Source organism: Ornithodoros turicata, chromosome 1, assembly GCF_037126465.1.
Source record: "Ornithodoros turicata isolate Travis chromosome 1, ASM3712646v1, whole genome shotgun sequence".
In the NCBI taxonomy this organism is placed as follows: Eukaryota; Metazoa; Arthropoda; class Arachnida; order Ixodida; family Argasidae; genus Ornithodoros; species Ornithodoros turicata.
Window position 1 is genome coordinate 71,454,013 of NC_088201.1, and position 15,949 is coordinate 71,469,961.

Below are 15,949 nucleotides of genomic sequence, written 5' to 3' on the forward strand. Positions count from 1 at the left end.
AGGAGCAGATGTGCACTCAATCCAGTCGGGATTGGCGACCTTCACACTACCGCGAAGTATTGTTGCTGTTTGAAAATAGTTACGGCGTGATGGCTCCGGCCTCGCGAGAGCCGTCGACTACAAAGACGAAGCAGACGAAGATCCCGCTAATGATAGAAGGTGAGTGGCTAGCGCTCTAACAGTCGTGTGTTTTCTTTATTCACATCACATCAGTCGTGTGTTTTTATCAGGGCAATGATATATCCACGGAATATGACGCACAGTTGTAGTTGCGCTACAAGGTTCAACTTCTAATTCTAGATGGCCGGTACTACCCTCATCCCGACGATCTTGACAGCTGGAGCGACAATATGAAGTTGTGGCCGGGAGTCACCTCAGGAGACATCGTTTACTACCTTCTCAGCTCAAAGGCTTGTGACTTGAAAGACGTGAAGGCCTACAAAAGCCTGGAGTCATACAATTACCCAGAGTGCGGGTGGGTTGGAAAACTGTTGGTCCACAAAGTAGACAACGAAATAGTGTTTGTTAAAGGTGAGGTGAGACCATCGCAAGCTGTGCACAACAGACCCCATTCTGTGTGGATATGTGCGAAGTACAGTGGCACAGTTCTGACTGCTGGCTGTACCTGCATGGCAGGGAAAGCCAGAGTATGCAGCCACGTTGGAGCAGTCCTCTGGAAGATAGACCTTGCAGTTTGCAATGGGCTGACTGGCATTTCCTGCACGGACACAGTAATGCAGTGGAACAGAGGAACGAAGCGGAGCGTGGAACCAGCTGTGCTAGGGGACATCTCATTCAAGATGCAGAGGCGGATACTTGACCCGGAAGTGAAAAGGAAAAAAACAGCAGCACTACCAAGTGACCCGCCTATGTATGACAGAACCTTCAAGGAGTTCATCAAGTCATCACCCTTGTCTCCTCTCTTCAACGTTAAAGGTATTTTGGTCCATTTTGTATACTAAAGTGTGTGTGCGGTAGCGTTTTCAAGAAGTGACAGGACCAGACATGCTCATTTCAGTTAGTCGTGAAGCTCAGTTGTTATTTCTAAAAAGCTCAGTGTTGCCATGTCGCAGGATTTACAGCTGTCCGACATTTTGCTCAAACTTATTTCTTTTTCATATAGGAACACTTCTGAACGAAACCTTCCACCCTCCTCCACGGAATCAAGACCGAGGAAATATGAAAGGTGTTGCGTCACCACTGATGGAACATTGGCCCTTATGCCCAGGTAACCATGCAAGCCATGATGCAGAATATGAGCTGCCGTACAGTTGCTCGCCATGTAGTACGTTTTATGACAACTATATTGTGCTATCGCCGACTGCAATATCCACGCTGGAGTACCATACACGAGGCCAGGACAGTGAACTGTGGCATGCAGCACGTCGCTTGAGGCTCACAGCATCGGACGTCAAGAAGGTGCCAAAAAGGGAGACAACATCGTACCATAAGGCAGCAAAGGGTATTGCCATGCCATCATTCCTTGGGAATGCAGCGACGAAACATGGCAAAGCAGCCCGTGAACAGTTTATGGCTAGGACTGGGCTCCACGTTGTGAAGTGTGGAATTTTCGTGAGTGAAGATTTCCCATGGCTTGCCGCCTCTCCTGACGGCATAATTGAATCTAAAGACGCTGTCCTCGAGATTAAGTGCCCCCATGTCGAAAACTGCAAGAAAATGATTGCGAAAGGCAAATACGATGTGAGGCTCATCGACGAAAACTATGTTCTTTCAAAGAATGGACCTAATGGGTACTTCATGCAGGTGCAATTCCAGATTCTGTGCACTGGAAGACGACGGTGTTATTTTTATGTGTGGTCGGTTGCCACAAGTGGTGATGTGACTGATATAGTTTTTGAAGTGCCATTTGACCCGTCATTCTTGGCTACCAATGTTGTGCGACTAAGAAAATTTTACTTTTGTGCGCTGTTGCCAATGTTTGTAGAGCACCACAGAAATGGACAAAGAGAACTTAATGGAACATACTGCAATATCCTGAAGCCGTAATTAAAACATTGATCTTAGTCTTGTGAAAGTCGCAACATATCGGCCATCATTTGAACCCCCATTACGTCAACTCACACTCCTCTCCACAGAGCGTACATGATTTATTGGAAAATGCTCAACACACAACATTTACCACCTATGCTGTCCTGTGAGCTTCCCTGATCAGGGGTGGCTTTAAGTTACAGAGCCCAGCACATACAAAAATTATGTTACTGATAACCTTCTTAGATGCAATGGGTAAGGCCTGTTTCAATATGCGATAGGTCTTTATCCTGTTGATCGCTCTTTCAACGTGGATCCGTACAGCGGCTATCCGTCTTGTCTGGGTCACTTCTGCCTCTGTTAATTGAGACTTCCCTGCAAAGCAAAATTGCGGTTAAATGCTTGGCTGCTTTTGAGCTAGGACACTTACCTCTTGTGAACGCTGGGGTGTTAAGTCGAATCCCCTGCACTTGCAGTTCGTGGTCCAGAGTGAAGCCTCTATCTGCCATGATTTCATCCCCAGGCATGAAAAGGTCACAGATGCCACAATCTTTCGTGATAAGTTTATCGGATGCACGCCCGCCATAAGCTTTGGAAACAAACATTATGAAGCCATTCGGGGCAATTGCCATCAGAAACTTCACTGTATTGTTAGCTTTGTAGTTACTGTAGGTCTGTGCTCTAGGCATGAGCTTCCTCGGGCGTTGTAGCACAACTTCCGTACAGTCAAGAATGCATGTGGTGCAGGAATATCCATTCTGAACGAATGAGTCGGGCATGGTATTGCGAATGTAGCTTCGTGGTAGCCAGGTAACAACTTGCTTCATGATTTCAGAGAGAATTCCAAGTATATAAATAAAGTGGTTCCCCACACTTGAAACGGACACACGAAAAATTCTTGCAAGATGTCCGTAGAGGAGCCCCAGACGCAGTCTCATAAGGCACAGCAAGAGCTGGTCTTCGCGTGGCAGAAAGCTTAGCTTCTGTGCAAGCAATGTTACTATTTCTACCATCTGACTAAACACTGGCTGTGACACCCCTGTGTAGAAATTAATGTCATCAGCAGAGAGTGTGCTGGCAAATGACATGCGGTGCAGTTCAGTAGCAGGAATTTGCGCATAACAGTGTTCCAACAGTAATCCTCATAGAGGTTCCGTTCCCATTGCGTTCCCTGGTCATGTGTTTGTCCTGCTACCGTGCTGGTGGCAGTTGTCTGGGTACCCTGAAATTCAAAGCAAAATGGCGTTAAAGAGAAATGTGTGGCAAGCCACTGTTTGACTCCTAAAATGGTTGCTCTACTTACGGCATACACTCTTTCCTCAACAGCAAGCCCGCCTCTGGCAGATGTCTGGGTTGCCTGCAAGAGAGCAGCGTTAGCAGAGTTCCTTGGAAAAGAAGCCTATTTTTCGTCATGATATAAATATCACAAGCTGCCATCTTTAGAGTAGTAGCAATACTTTCAGCCATATTTTGTTTTGTACTTACTGCATCCATTCGTTGCGGTTGTGCACGTTCGGCATCTTGGGAGCCCGTCACAAGAATGTGTGCTGATGACAATGGTGAATGAAGCCCTATGCTACTACTCTCAAAGCAAATGTCACTGTCCTGTAAGAAACAAATACACATTCTACAAACACACTGTCACTGTGCATCAGACACATCATCGGGTGCACCTATTTCTCTGGAATTTTACTTACACAATTTGTGTTTTGCAGTTCAAATTTGCTCTGAGAAACTACTGCACATTCCCATAAAGTAATATAAGAGCATGTGTACCTCAAGCAATGCAGCAGCACTGAGGAATTGTGACACTGCAACTTCCTCTGTGTTGCATTGTTCCTTAGTGGCACTTTTACGAGGCTCATTCCTCAACATCTCCTCTTGCATGCTTTGCGCGGAACTTGGGCTCGTTGACAGTAGCCCCGGTTGGCTCTCATTCGTTCTCTAAAAAAAAAAAAGAAAAGAACAGAGTGCTTGATTATCAACGTCATTACTCGCTTGGGTACCGCGCACCATCCTCTTCGGCGTTCCATGTGTATGCTTTACGATACGCCGACGACCTTTTAGTACCTGCAAAGTATGAATTCTGTAGTAGTGCATAAAAGCATTAGCACGCATACCTTTCTATCGTAACCCAGAGACAGCATTGGCACGGGGTTCTGGTCTGTTTTCCGGCCGTCCACGAAGTGCTCGGAGCACACGCGCGAAGATGGTGAAGGTACGAAATCTTTGCGATTAACGGCGCTTAACCACTGTCGTTTCAAATCCGGGTCGGCCGGGAACCTGTGCAACAGGTACATGTTGCCGCCACACTGTTCCTGCAGCACACCGTGAACATCACACGGTTGTTTTCTTGCAGCGTTCCTTTTCTTCTGGTTATTTAGGCAGCCATACACAACACAGTGCTGCCCAGATGAATAGGGATTACTGTACAGCATACTGTTCCCGTGAAAACTGGACGCTCGTCACGCGGACCTGACTTCGCGCGGCAGCCGCCAGCAACGCCAACAGTCCAGAGAGAGGGAATGGTGAGGAGGAGCACCCGCTACTCTCCACCCCAGTTTATTGCTGCGCGATATGCGCCCTGGTATTCAGGTTGCCCCTGGAAAGGTCTACATATACACGACTAAACACACTGCTGTACAAAGAAAGGGAAGAGGAAAGGAGGTATGGTGCCACATGTCTGTGTACATGAATAGCTGGGCAGACGGATAAGTGACCTCTAACCGTTTAAGAACAGTAAAAGCTGTTGTTGTGAACAAAAAGGCTCGCCAACCCAGTTTCGCGGAAGGGGGGTCAGGAGTATGGGAAACGAGTGGCCCAGAATGGACAAAAGGGAAGGTTACGGATTATCTAACGGAGTACCAGACGATGACTGAAAGTGGGGATTCAAGAATTGTGCACAAATAAATATAGATATATAACTATTAAATTTACATAAGCGGATATAACGAGCCAGGACTAAGATTCAGACCATTTGGTGTGAGACACTTGAATTGCGAAATTAAGTAGGACTCTCTATTCTTACGTTTAATGTCGGAGCGGAACCCAGATTCTAGCAATATAATTTTCAAATCAGCTTCAAAATCGTGATTAGGTTGATTGAAGTGAATGGCGAGAGGAGTTTGGCGGGCATTTAGGATATCAAATTTGTGGCCATAAAATCTTTTTCTTATTGTGCTGGAGGTTTCACCGATGTATTGTGAATTGCACTTGCAGCAGAATATCAAGTAACAAATATTGGGTGAATTACAGTGGAGTGAATGACGAATTTTCAAACAGAAGTCACCCAAAGTGCTACGGGCAATGGTGGACGGCGCGATAAATTTACAGGTCTGGCACCGTGTACTACCACAGGGATAACAACCCGGCGAGCGCTTCATCATGCATTATGACGTGAGGATGTCGCGCAAATTTTTCGATCTACGAAATGCTACTAATGGGGGAGTGGGAAACATTTCCTTTAATTGCTCGTCAGCATGTAATATATTGAGGTGGTGTCTAAGAATGGAATTGGTATTGACAAGTGATTTATGATATGTGGTGGATAAAACTACATTACTTAAGTCCTCTTTGCGTTTCAGGGTGAATAAGGACTCCCTGGATAGGCTAGATGATTTGGCAAACGAGTCATGGATGAGTTCAAATGGGTAATTTCTTTTTTCGAAATCAGATACCATTTGCTGAGCATGTTTTACAAAATCAGTCTGATGTGAGCAGATTCATTTCAGGCGCAAGAACTGACCATATGGAATACTCCTTTTCTGGTTATTGGGATGATAGCTTTCATAGTGGAGATATTGGCGCTTGTCCGTTGGTTTCTTGTATAGTTCAGTGGTCAGCCTACCAGATTTACATGACACTGTCACATCAAGGAAGTTGATGAATGACCTTGAATAGTTACAGGTAAATTTAATTTTGCTATGCAGAGAATTGAAGTGATCAAAAAATGACTGCAGATATGCCTCATCACCAGACCAGAGGACAAAAATGTCGTCGATGAACCTGAGATATATAAGTGGCTTAAGGGGGAAAGAATTTAGGGCTGAGTTTTCAAAACGACCCATGAATAAATTGGCATAATTAGGTGAGACCCGGGAGCCCATGGCAGCGCCATGAATTTGGACGAAGTGTTGATCATTGAATACGAAGTTATTACAGCTAAGAACTAGTTCTAAAAGGGGGATGATAGCTGCATGGGAAGAATATCGGAAGGGTGAGAATTAAGGAAGTGTCCAACAGCAGAGAGACCTTCGTCATTGGGAATGTTAGTGTATAGCGACACGACATCCATTGTTGCCAACAAAATGTCAGCATGGTTACTGAAATGGTCATGGACAGCGTTAATTTTGGAAAGGAAATCGTTTGTGTCTTTGACAAAGGATGGGAGAAGGGGTGGGTTATGTTTGATGCAGTGGTCAGCAACTAAGGATAATTTCTCTGTCGGTGTGTTTATTCCTGAAATAATGGGTCTCCCAGGGCTATTGGGTTTATGAACTTTGATCAAAAGATAAAAATTACCTGGTGTGACGTTCTTAGCACGCAAGAATTTGGAAATATGGGACGGGATAAGTTTACTAGTGACGAGTTCATCAATTTTCTTATTAATAAGAAGACAAAAGGAAGGGGTTGGATCCTGATCGATAGCTCTGTAGAACGAGCGGTCACTCAACTGCCTGTCCGCTTCCGCGATGGAGTCGGATGTATTGAGAACCACTATACCGCCACCCTTGTCCGCTGGTCTGATAATAATGTCATTACGGGCTTTAAGATTTCGTAGCGCTACTTTCTCACAATTAGAACTCTCTTCATAAAAAAGAAGGAAAGCATGACCCTCAGATCGAACCAAGGAACATGAAAGCTAGAATCGCCATCTGCATCACTGAACCACCAGCCCAGAATGTTGTCATCGTGACAAACCAAGACGCAACCGCTTTGGAACGCACACTCAGCAGCCGTTACTTCTTTCGTCGTGTAAATAATAATAATAATAATAACTTTATTTTTGTTCGGGTACCCAAAAACAACCACAATTGTCAAAAAAAGAAAGGGTAAAAAAAGAAAAAAACTTTTATAATGAATCTTCACAATTCCCGAAAACAAGCTGAACGCGCAATTCTAGATTTGTATAGCACAACCCTGAGAAGTCTAGTCAGCAAGAATCGAAACAGTAGTACTTTTCTGTGCCTTTAAAGAATATGAGAAAGTGCCCTATCGTCGAGCGTTAGGCGAGTTCGGCGGCCGCTTTTTCCTTTCGTTCTCTCACTGTCAACCTTTGACAACACTGACATCACAAAAAATGGGGCACCCCCGCTTCCAAGGTCCTGGTCGATATCGTCGTTTTTTCCTTTTTTCCTTTCTTTTTTTTTCTGGCAGAACGTACACACTTATCGAGCAGCAGAATCAGTGATTTTATTTTTGTTATCTCCGTGGTACATTGGTAGTTTTATTGCGTGACAGTTGTCACATGAAATCGCGAGCTGCCTTGGAAGGTGCTGAGCAGACCAAAGGAGATAATGACGGAAAGAAGATCAAAGACGGCATGTTTTATGATAACGTAGGCTGAGAAATAGCGTCAGTAATTCCCCTCACGCTTACTTCTGGGGACAAAGCGGGCTGTTCCATGATATCAGGAACAACCTGATGTCAGTTGAAAAGGGGTGACACCGAGACAGGGAGAGGAGAAATTGGCCGCAAAACCCGCACAATGCTCAATTATTTTGTATTTTCGCACATTTTTAATAGAGCACAAAAAGGCGCTGTCGTGTCGGTTCTTGTGGGGTAGACCCTGCAGGGTTGTACTCTACATCTCTGCAATCACGCAGTCAACGTATTTTAAATAATTACAAAGATTAGTTAAGAAAGTTAATTAACGCTGCGCTATTTACTGATACACCACCACCACTGAGTAGATCCCGTCGGGAATAGATATATTCAACGACTTTGGCGGAAAAAAAAGTCAATCGCGGATTTAATAAAATTTTGTCGGTCTTACGCCACGTACACTGTATATATGACAATAAGCATGCATGTATTTTTAACATATTCATTATTTTGGTGAGTTTTGGCGCATTATGATCCCAGTTGTCGCTGCGCCACAAAGCTCCCAATCATCATCATCATCATCATTATTTTGGTACCGTTAACCGTTAACCCGTAAGGAGATTACGGCCTTGCGCAATGCTGAGAACAAAAATTTTGGCGAGTTCGGAAATAAAGTTGAAGCCACATGTCCGAAATTTATGCTAAATGATTGACATGTATTAACACTGAAAGAGACGCGCGTGGTAGTTTGTTCATCTTAATTCCCTTTACCATTAGAGCGCGTCAAAGTTGACTCGCATAATTGGTTCCGGCGTCACATCGATCTCGAATGAAACTTTGATGAGTTCCTCCTTCACAGAGAACAGAGGACGCTTAAGCCACAAGTTCGAAATTCATGTTAGAGGATTGACAATCATCTACATTATAACAAAAACGCCCGGCACTGTGCAAAACGGAGATTCCTGTAACGGTGAAGTAAGTCAAAACGAACAGCATGCAGTATGACATAGAGCCAGTACGGCATCATTAAGCCAAAACTCTGACGCTCGCGCCCTGCCTTTACTCTCATAACTCCCACTACAAACAAAATAAAATATAGAAAATACATGAATATAATAATAACAAAAAAACACTAAGCAGGCCGCGGATCGAACCACGGCCCTCGAAAGCTATAACCAAAATCGTCACCAGTGGGCCAACACCGCCCGTTGCTGTTACCTTCAGGAATGAAGATACGGACGCTTCGCAGGCCACACTGAGCTTGCCAACACTTCTTTTGTCGTGGGAACAACATTGGAGCGGCCCACAGTTCCGCACAAAGTTGCAAAGCGCAAGAGACAACTTCAGCTTTCATGTCTGACATGGGCATTTTCTGCAGAAGCCATTGTTTTTGCCAAATACGAGAAAAATAGCACACCAATGCATTCTGCCACGAAGCCAACGCGGCGAAAATAAGTCCTCCAGGAACAAAACTGTGACGTTCTTGCGCTTCCATTCCACTTGTACGCCATCGAAGGGCCTCTCACAACAAGACCCATGTGTGTGCATTTCTTTCTAAAGCTCAGGGTCAACAGATATTCTAACAAAACCAGGTGGGATGCATTGCTTCAATGGAAGGCAGCGAGTGCACCGGTCAAGCCAACTTTAAGAAGCTGTGTCCCGCATTTCTGGGAATGCTTCGGGAAGTTATTAGCAGTGTGTGCAATATAATTAGTGAACATGCACTGTTGTGTTGTCAGATGTTCTTAAAACCGAACGGCAATTGGTGGTAAACAAAAAGTATACTGCTAAAATTTTCTCAAATACTTTAATACAAACGAATTCATCGAACAGCGACATCTTAATAATTAATATGACAAGAGATAACGCTTCAAAATTCGTGTTCCACCCGGGGGCGCATAATGTACCAACCATGCTCTCAAAATTATATCGAACTCAAGAAATGATGTCAAAAGCAGTTACTAAATCTAAATTAGCAGAGAAAAGTTCAACTGACGCGTAAAGGTAACTTCCCTGCTACACACCGCTGCAACGCGGAGAAGCCACTTTGACTTTTTCCGAATTTTGGCATCTGGGCCAAGTTTGCCGTGCAAGGGAACCGCAGACGATTGAGTGACTCTGAAACTTCTTCTAAATGTTGAATCTAGAGGTACCCTACAACGCATATCCACGGGAATATTAGAGTGCATCATACATTACCAGAGATATTAAGCGATGAAATCGTTTCCTGCGTGAAAATCCCCATACCTCCCATGTATTCATGGTCCGAATTGCGGGATGTCTGGGGAACCAAATGTATTTCATGTATAGCGATATTTTTCGTTTGTATAAGCTTAGAATAGATGTCTGAACGTGTACCCTCGGGAATATTACGATACCTTGGATAGAACAGCTGCTATCAGCACTTTTCTATTGTCTTGGCGGCAAGTTTCACTCAATGGTCGCGAGAGGGCGCAAGGCGTCGCTGTCCACGAAAGCTGGGAATGAACATCTGTCCTAGCCAAGTGGGCACGTCATCGGGACCGCCACTTTGTCATCACCGGCCGTCAACGACCACCAGGGCCACGCCGTCATCCCATTTATGCCAGACAGTTCCTTCAAGTTTTCTACGAAGGTGTTGCTCGCAGAGTAATTGAAGAGTTTGGCTAGAAGGAACCCCTTGATCCTGCTTTTTAGATGATTACTGTGTACGGTATACCAGTACAATAAGGGGGGGACATCCTTGTAGTTCACTTCAACGACGCATAGGTGGGGCACGGCCACCTACGCGCGCAAGCGGCCGTGGGTGGGGTAACTTCACCAATCATCCCGGCGAATACCGTGGTACAGAATGAAGGCTAGTGAGGGATGCTCGTGTGTTTTCTGTGGTGGGTGGTTCTCCGCTACTACCTGATTCCCGGACTAAGAGGGACTGCACTCCGCTCCCTCTCCTGTACCACCATCACGTCTCTCTTTCACCCTTCCGTCTTCCCTCTCCCCCGAGTACTCAAGGCCGCCGCCACCCAGCAGGCTGACCGCCGTTTCCCCAAACATCATCCCCCTCTCCCTCTCTACGACGCGTACGTGACCAACTTCATGTGCACCGGCTAGGGCGTGTTCTACCTTGTCTACATTGATAGTAACTACCTTGATCTCTAAGATATCGTCATTTTTCGAGTAGATGGCGGTGTAGAAAACGATGGTCTTCCTCTACATGAGCCCCGACCGGCGATGATGGTATGCCACGGAGAGGCGATAACGGTGGCCTATCCCCATGGCCGCGCCGGTGGAACTGAGAAGCGGGTGCTCCACGCGCGTGGCCATCATCGTCGTCGTTGTCGTCGTCCAGCGTCCGCTACAGGGGTCCCCCGGCCGTCAGATGCGTTGCGGACGCATCGCAAGAGCTGGAGTCCAGGTAACGCGTCTGGGAAAAGGTGCAGTTGAGGGCGACCGTGGTAGACGTGCAGACGTGGTGACGTGTGGTCGAACAGGTGCAGGGCACGGCACACGTTGGCGGCATGTCACAGATGGTGAGGACGGGAACAACGATCCGTCAGGTACAGACGAGCGAGAGAGAATGAGGCGCTCGGTGTCGTGGTGCTGGGGTGCCGCGACCGGCACGGGAGCCGAAGCTCGAGAGTTCCAGGTGGAGTGAGTGAGGCGCCGAGATGGCTGAAGCGTGCCAAGGCGTCGGCTGCCGCGACTGCCGCGACCGGCAGGTGAGCGCAAGGCTCGAATGTCGCGGCCGGCAGTGAGAGGCGTGAGAAGAGGAGCGAAGAGTACCGAGATGCGGTAGGAGTGAAGGCGGGCCGAGTGTGCCGGAGGTAGTGGTGCTCGATGGCGTCGTCACGAATTTGGGATGGTGAAGGGCCGAATTGCTCCGGACGTGATGTTCTTCGTCCGGGTCACCAAATGTAGAGGACGATGGTCTTCCTCTACATGAGCCCCGACCGGCGATGATGGTATGCCACGGAGAGGCGATGACGGTGGCCTATCCCCATGGCCGCGCCGGTGGAACTGAGAAGCGGGTGCTCCACGCGCGTGACCATCGTTGTCGTCGTTGTCGTCGTCCAGCGTCCGCTACAGGCGGCACCCGCACTTCAATTGTCTTCTCTGTTGGGATGAGTAACACATCACAAGCCTTCCATATGTCGCGGTAGGTTGCTCCAGGTCTGCGAGAGGGCGAGGACGTTACACTTGGCCAGCACTGCGTCAGGAGCTATATCGGTATATATCGGTATGCATTGAAAAACAGCACGTTAAGGGCCACTATGGCCATGTTGTCGTTCTCCCCGGCCTGCTGTACCATATTTTCCGAAATCTCGAGAGTTGTGGGTAACTTTTTGGTTGAATAGCGCGTATCCAGCTTCATTGTAGTTGGAGTTGGTGCTCTTCGTCGTTTTCGCGATACATCCTCGCCCGCTTAGCTTGTCGCAATTTACACAAATGCTTCACACAAAGTACACATTTACACAAAGTATCTCTTGCACTCGCATGCAATTGGCGCCACGCCTCGACACGCTACACCTGACTTGAAGAAGTCCCTCCGCCGACAGCTGCTTGCGCCGTTGCGTCCACGGTGTGACAGCTGAAGGTCGCCCTATCTCACGGCGGTGGTGGAGGTGATGGAACTGCTTGCCGTAGTCGGCCACGCTCTGATGTGCAACGTCACGATTATCACGGCAGGGTTGCCGTGATAAAAAAAATGCCGACAATAAATAAAAATGCCGACATTTTTCTGAAAGCATCTCTGGAAAACGCAGGGAAAACACCCAAACAGCACAGCTGGCGCCCGTATTCGAACTCGGGTCACCTCCCAGTGTCGACGTGCGGAACACCATCATTGTAACCACAACCCTACTGGAGCTCGTGTTTACGGTGTCGGCATCGGTGGTGGAACTGCTCACCGTAGTCGGGCAAGATCAGGCGGACAACGTCACGGCTATCGCAGGATCGATCGTGCGTCCTGGGCCGACTTCACAGTGAACTATGCCTTCTGTTGTATTAAGGCGCCTAAGGAAAATCCAAGGTAAACACCCAGACAGCACAGCCGGCGCCCGGATTCGGACCCGGTTCACCGCTGAGTCTTCTGCGTGGAATGCCGTCATCGTAGCCACGGGAGCTCTTTTAAATGCAATATTTAACACACTTTTGAGCCTCGGAAGTGTAGCGTCAGTGGAGAGGGGCTTCTTTCACTCTTGCGTTATCTCGCCCTCTGTTTTTATTTTTTTCGGTTACAGCGGTTTCTCAAACATGATAAGCCCTTATTTCTTTCAAATGGCTGGCATCATTCTATGGATATTTGTTTTGACAGCTTCCTTTATTGTATCGTTTTCGTAGATCGCGTGCGACCTGCTGAAACTCTCTAGTGACAGCACAGTGCGTTTTGTTATATGGTCAGTATCGTACGACACCACGGGGTTAGTGTGAACGACGTGATCACGACAAATGTCGATGTGCACGACGGCATCGTTGACGGTTCGATGGGGACTCTCAAATTCATCGAGAACGATAAAGTAGGTCGCATCGTCCGTTGATGGCTCCGGTTCGTTGGTGAAGTAACGGGTCGCACCGCTCAAATCAAGGCCGCCTCGCCACCTGCCATCAACCCATATCTCAGCCCGGACAGGGTTCCCATCAACCTGAGAACGGTCCCCACCACGATGTCCAAAAAAACAGGTGTCGAACGCGTTCACTTCCTTCTCGTCTAGGCCAATGCCATGACCATTCATAAATTTCAAAGTACGACCTACAACAAGGTAGTGTACACCTATAGCTAGTCAGAACCGCAACACCTCGTCTAAACAACTCCCGTCTCCTCTATGTCCCGGAACTTCGTCTATGTTTCCATGTCGCGAGTGACTAGCCTCGAGGGCCTGTACATCACTAATGTCGACGGAGACTTGATGTTCTATCACACCAAGCGCAACTCAGACAAGCATATACACGACGAGTTTGGAAGACTCGAGCGCCAGAGGCTTGATACCGTTACGCGACGCGCAGAGGACTTTCTCGAGTCGGTCCAAGATGACGAAAACAAGCGCTCCTGGCATGATCGTAACTCTAGGTATGTTCGTAACAAACGTTCAGATTTTTCGAGCACGCAGAATGGACGTTCAGCGTGATGCAATTCTTTCGGAGGCGCACGCGCTTCGGTTGACGGAAACGTGTACTGATGATCCGTGTGAGATAGGCGGATGCGGGTGCACGTCGTTCAGCATGCGCCAAGAGAGCAGAACGGCTGGTGTCGCACTTTACGCCGAGCAAGGGAAAAGTGCGGTCACTCCATGCATCTGCCCATCAAAACGAAGCGAAAAGCGGGAGACATGTGCGCAATCGAGAGCACTATCAATGGTGAACCAGGACTATCAATGGTAGAACAAGATTGTCGCTGTCTACCTCTCGCCAAAGGTTTCACGAGACGACAGCAAACTCTTCCTCACTTTGAATCTCCTGCCGTGAACTCCTAAAACGCAACCAAAGTTTCCCGAGGTAAAAACGCCGCACTGTACCGACGTGCCGCTCATTGTGTGTGGAGACTTTAACATTAACGTGGGGACGGCAACAATGGGTGTTTTATTGACTATATGAAGAAGACGTTCAATTTGGATATCGTGGGTGATGTGAATGTGCCGACCACACGCAACGGCACAACGATAGACTGTGTTCGAGAGAAGTGCATGGTGCTCACTCGTAGTCCTTCAGCGGTACTGCGACTCAGGAATCCTCCCTGACCGGCGTGCGTCTCCCACTCGTCCAAGTACTCTAGCACTTCATCCAGGCACTTGGTCTGTTTCGAGTCTGGTCTGAGGAAATTGGATGCCATTAATGCGTAACGCAGGAAAACGGTCAATCATCTACGCGCGACCTCCCTTTGCAAATGTAATTCCCACATTTGTAACAAATGTCGCTACCCCAGGTCATGATAGCCGCAACTGCCTTCCCCGATTGGCCCGTTTGCTACGCTCTGTCGCTAACATTAAAGCATCATCTGTGCTATGTCGGTGCGTCAGTTTCTCAGAAGAAAAGCGAAGGCGCGTGTGTTACCTCATCGCTTCTGGAGGAAATCCTGAGGTCATGGAAAATATCAGAGTCTGCATGAGCCTGATGAACTCCTCCGTCGCTCCATAGTCACCGTACTGCGCCTTGATATCGCCGGAGTAGATTTGAAATCCGCGGAGCACATCGTCGCTGGAGATCATCAGGAAGGCTAGAGTCACGCGCATTTTGTCAAATGGACCAGGATAAATGTGGGTGCACGTGATTCTCGGCATCGCTCTTAGTGCAGAGTTTCTCGAGTCGGACTTCCAGGCTGCTTTTATATGCCCCAAAGTACCTGTAACAGTGCACATACTACATGACAGTGACTATAATTATTCTTGGAAAGAACTCTGCTCGTATGTTTTGATTGTTATGAAACAAAGACCAAAACGTACGTACCCTTCCCTTGTGCGTGTCGAAGCCAGCTTTTTGGAAAGAATGTCGTACGCACTTCACCAGGTGTGGAAAATCGGACAGGAAGTACAGGAATCTCCGGGAATCGACGGGGTGAGGTATCTTGCAGTTAACGTCCTTGCTGTTAGTGGCCCTAATACAAAGCATGTGCCACATGGAGCGGTTCCATGAGGCGCCATCACAGCATAGGTAATCGACGAACAGACCAGCCTGTTCACACAAGATGCTGGCTTCCACGAGGATCTTCGTCAGCAGGTGCGCTTTCACGTTTCCCCGTGAGGCGAAGACACCTCCAATGGGGAAAAAAAGCAGAGAGTACCTGAGCACGGTCGTATGAGATAGAACGGGCAAACCTGTACCTATAATCTGCGTCCATGCACCTACGAACGGCTGAAACATTATAACCAGGCCGTGGTCCGCTGGAGTACGCCGAGCATCTTCCGGCGTGAACGATCCAAGGTCCACGAAGCCCTGAACTTCACATGTCCCGGTGAAGGAGAGATGCTCCGACAGCTTCATTAAGTCCAGCACCAATCAGCCGTGCAACCGGTACGCATCCATGGATGCCGTCTTGGCTTTAACAGCTGAGAATATGTTGCCGTTGAACCCGAAGCTGCCTTTGAAGTTCTGAATAAAGACATGCATCGATATATCCACTTTAGTGCAAAGGTTACAATTCTAATTGTCAATACCACCCGAACTGTCAAATTAATAATTGACAAAAATTATAATTTGCGTTCCATTTGTATTCCGCAAGCTCTATGGAACACTTCGTATGGTTCATGACCATTTTGAGTGAAAAAGCATTAGCACAGTCACGCTCAGACTTCCATAATAAGGTAAACATGTTCAATTTCCTTAATGCTCCGTAATGACTTTCACCGTCCGTTGGCGAGCGTATAATTAAATTGATATACCCTTATGTAGCTCTTTAGGCAGGACCGACTTGGCAGGACCAGGATTTTGTTACGTCGGAGATGTC

General features: G+C 47.4%; 2 protein-coding genes across 2 annotated transcripts; one reads left to right on the forward strand and one right to left on the reverse strand.

The window, feature by feature from the left end:
• Positions 1-228: 228 nt before the first annotated feature.
• Positions 229-2,035, forward strand: LOC135400586 (uncharacterized). The gene is made up of 2 exons (XM_064632422.1): positions 229-936; positions 1,124-2,035. The coding sequence occupies exons 1-2, from the start codon at positions 351-353 to the stop codon at positions 2,005-2,007; spliced, it is 1,470 nt and encodes a 489-aa protein (XP_064488492.1). The 5' UTR covers positions 229-350; the 3' UTR covers positions 2,008-2,035.
• Positions 2,036-2,143: 108 nt separating this feature from the next.
• On the reverse strand, positions 2,144-4,289 carry LOC135369296 (uncharacterized). Its single transcript, XM_064602926.1, has 8 exons — positions 4,110-4,289; positions 4,003-4,059; positions 3,766-3,933; positions 3,475-3,594; positions 3,293-3,346; positions 3,156-3,211; positions 2,420-3,063; positions 2,144-2,364 (listed from the first exon to the last, which is right to left on the reverse strand). The coding sequence occupies exons 1-8, from the start codon at positions 4,287-4,289 to the stop codon at positions 2,144-2,146; spliced, it is 1,500 nt and encodes a 499-aa protein (XP_064458996.1).
• Between the last annotated feature and the right edge of the window lie 11,660 nt (positions 4,290-15,949).

What these genes read in the sequence shown, in the direction of transcription:
- LOC135369296 (XM_064602926.1), bottom strand. Translation starts at nt 4,289, where the DNA reads ATGTACCTGTTGCACAGGTTCCCGGCCGACCCGGATTTGAAACGACAG. An exon ending in ATGGAACGCCGAAGAGGATG is followed by an intron (nt 3,934 to 4,002) that starts GTGCGCGGTACC and finishes TTTTTTTTTTAG; the next exon opens with AGAACGAATGAGAGCCAACC. An exon ending in AACCGCAACGAATGGATGCA is followed by an intron (nt 3,347 to 3,474) that starts GTAAGTACAAAA and finishes GCTCTCTTGCAG; the next exon opens with GCAACCCAGACATCTGCCAG.
- LOC135400586 (XM_064632422.1), top strand. Translation starts at nt 351, where the DNA reads ATGAAGTTGTGGCCGGGAGTCACCTCAGGAGACATCGTTTACTACCTT. An exon ending in TCCTCTCTTCAACGTTAAAG is followed by an intron (nt 937 to 1,123) that starts GTATTTTGGTCC and finishes TTTTTCATATAG; the next exon opens with GAACACTTCTGAACGAAACC.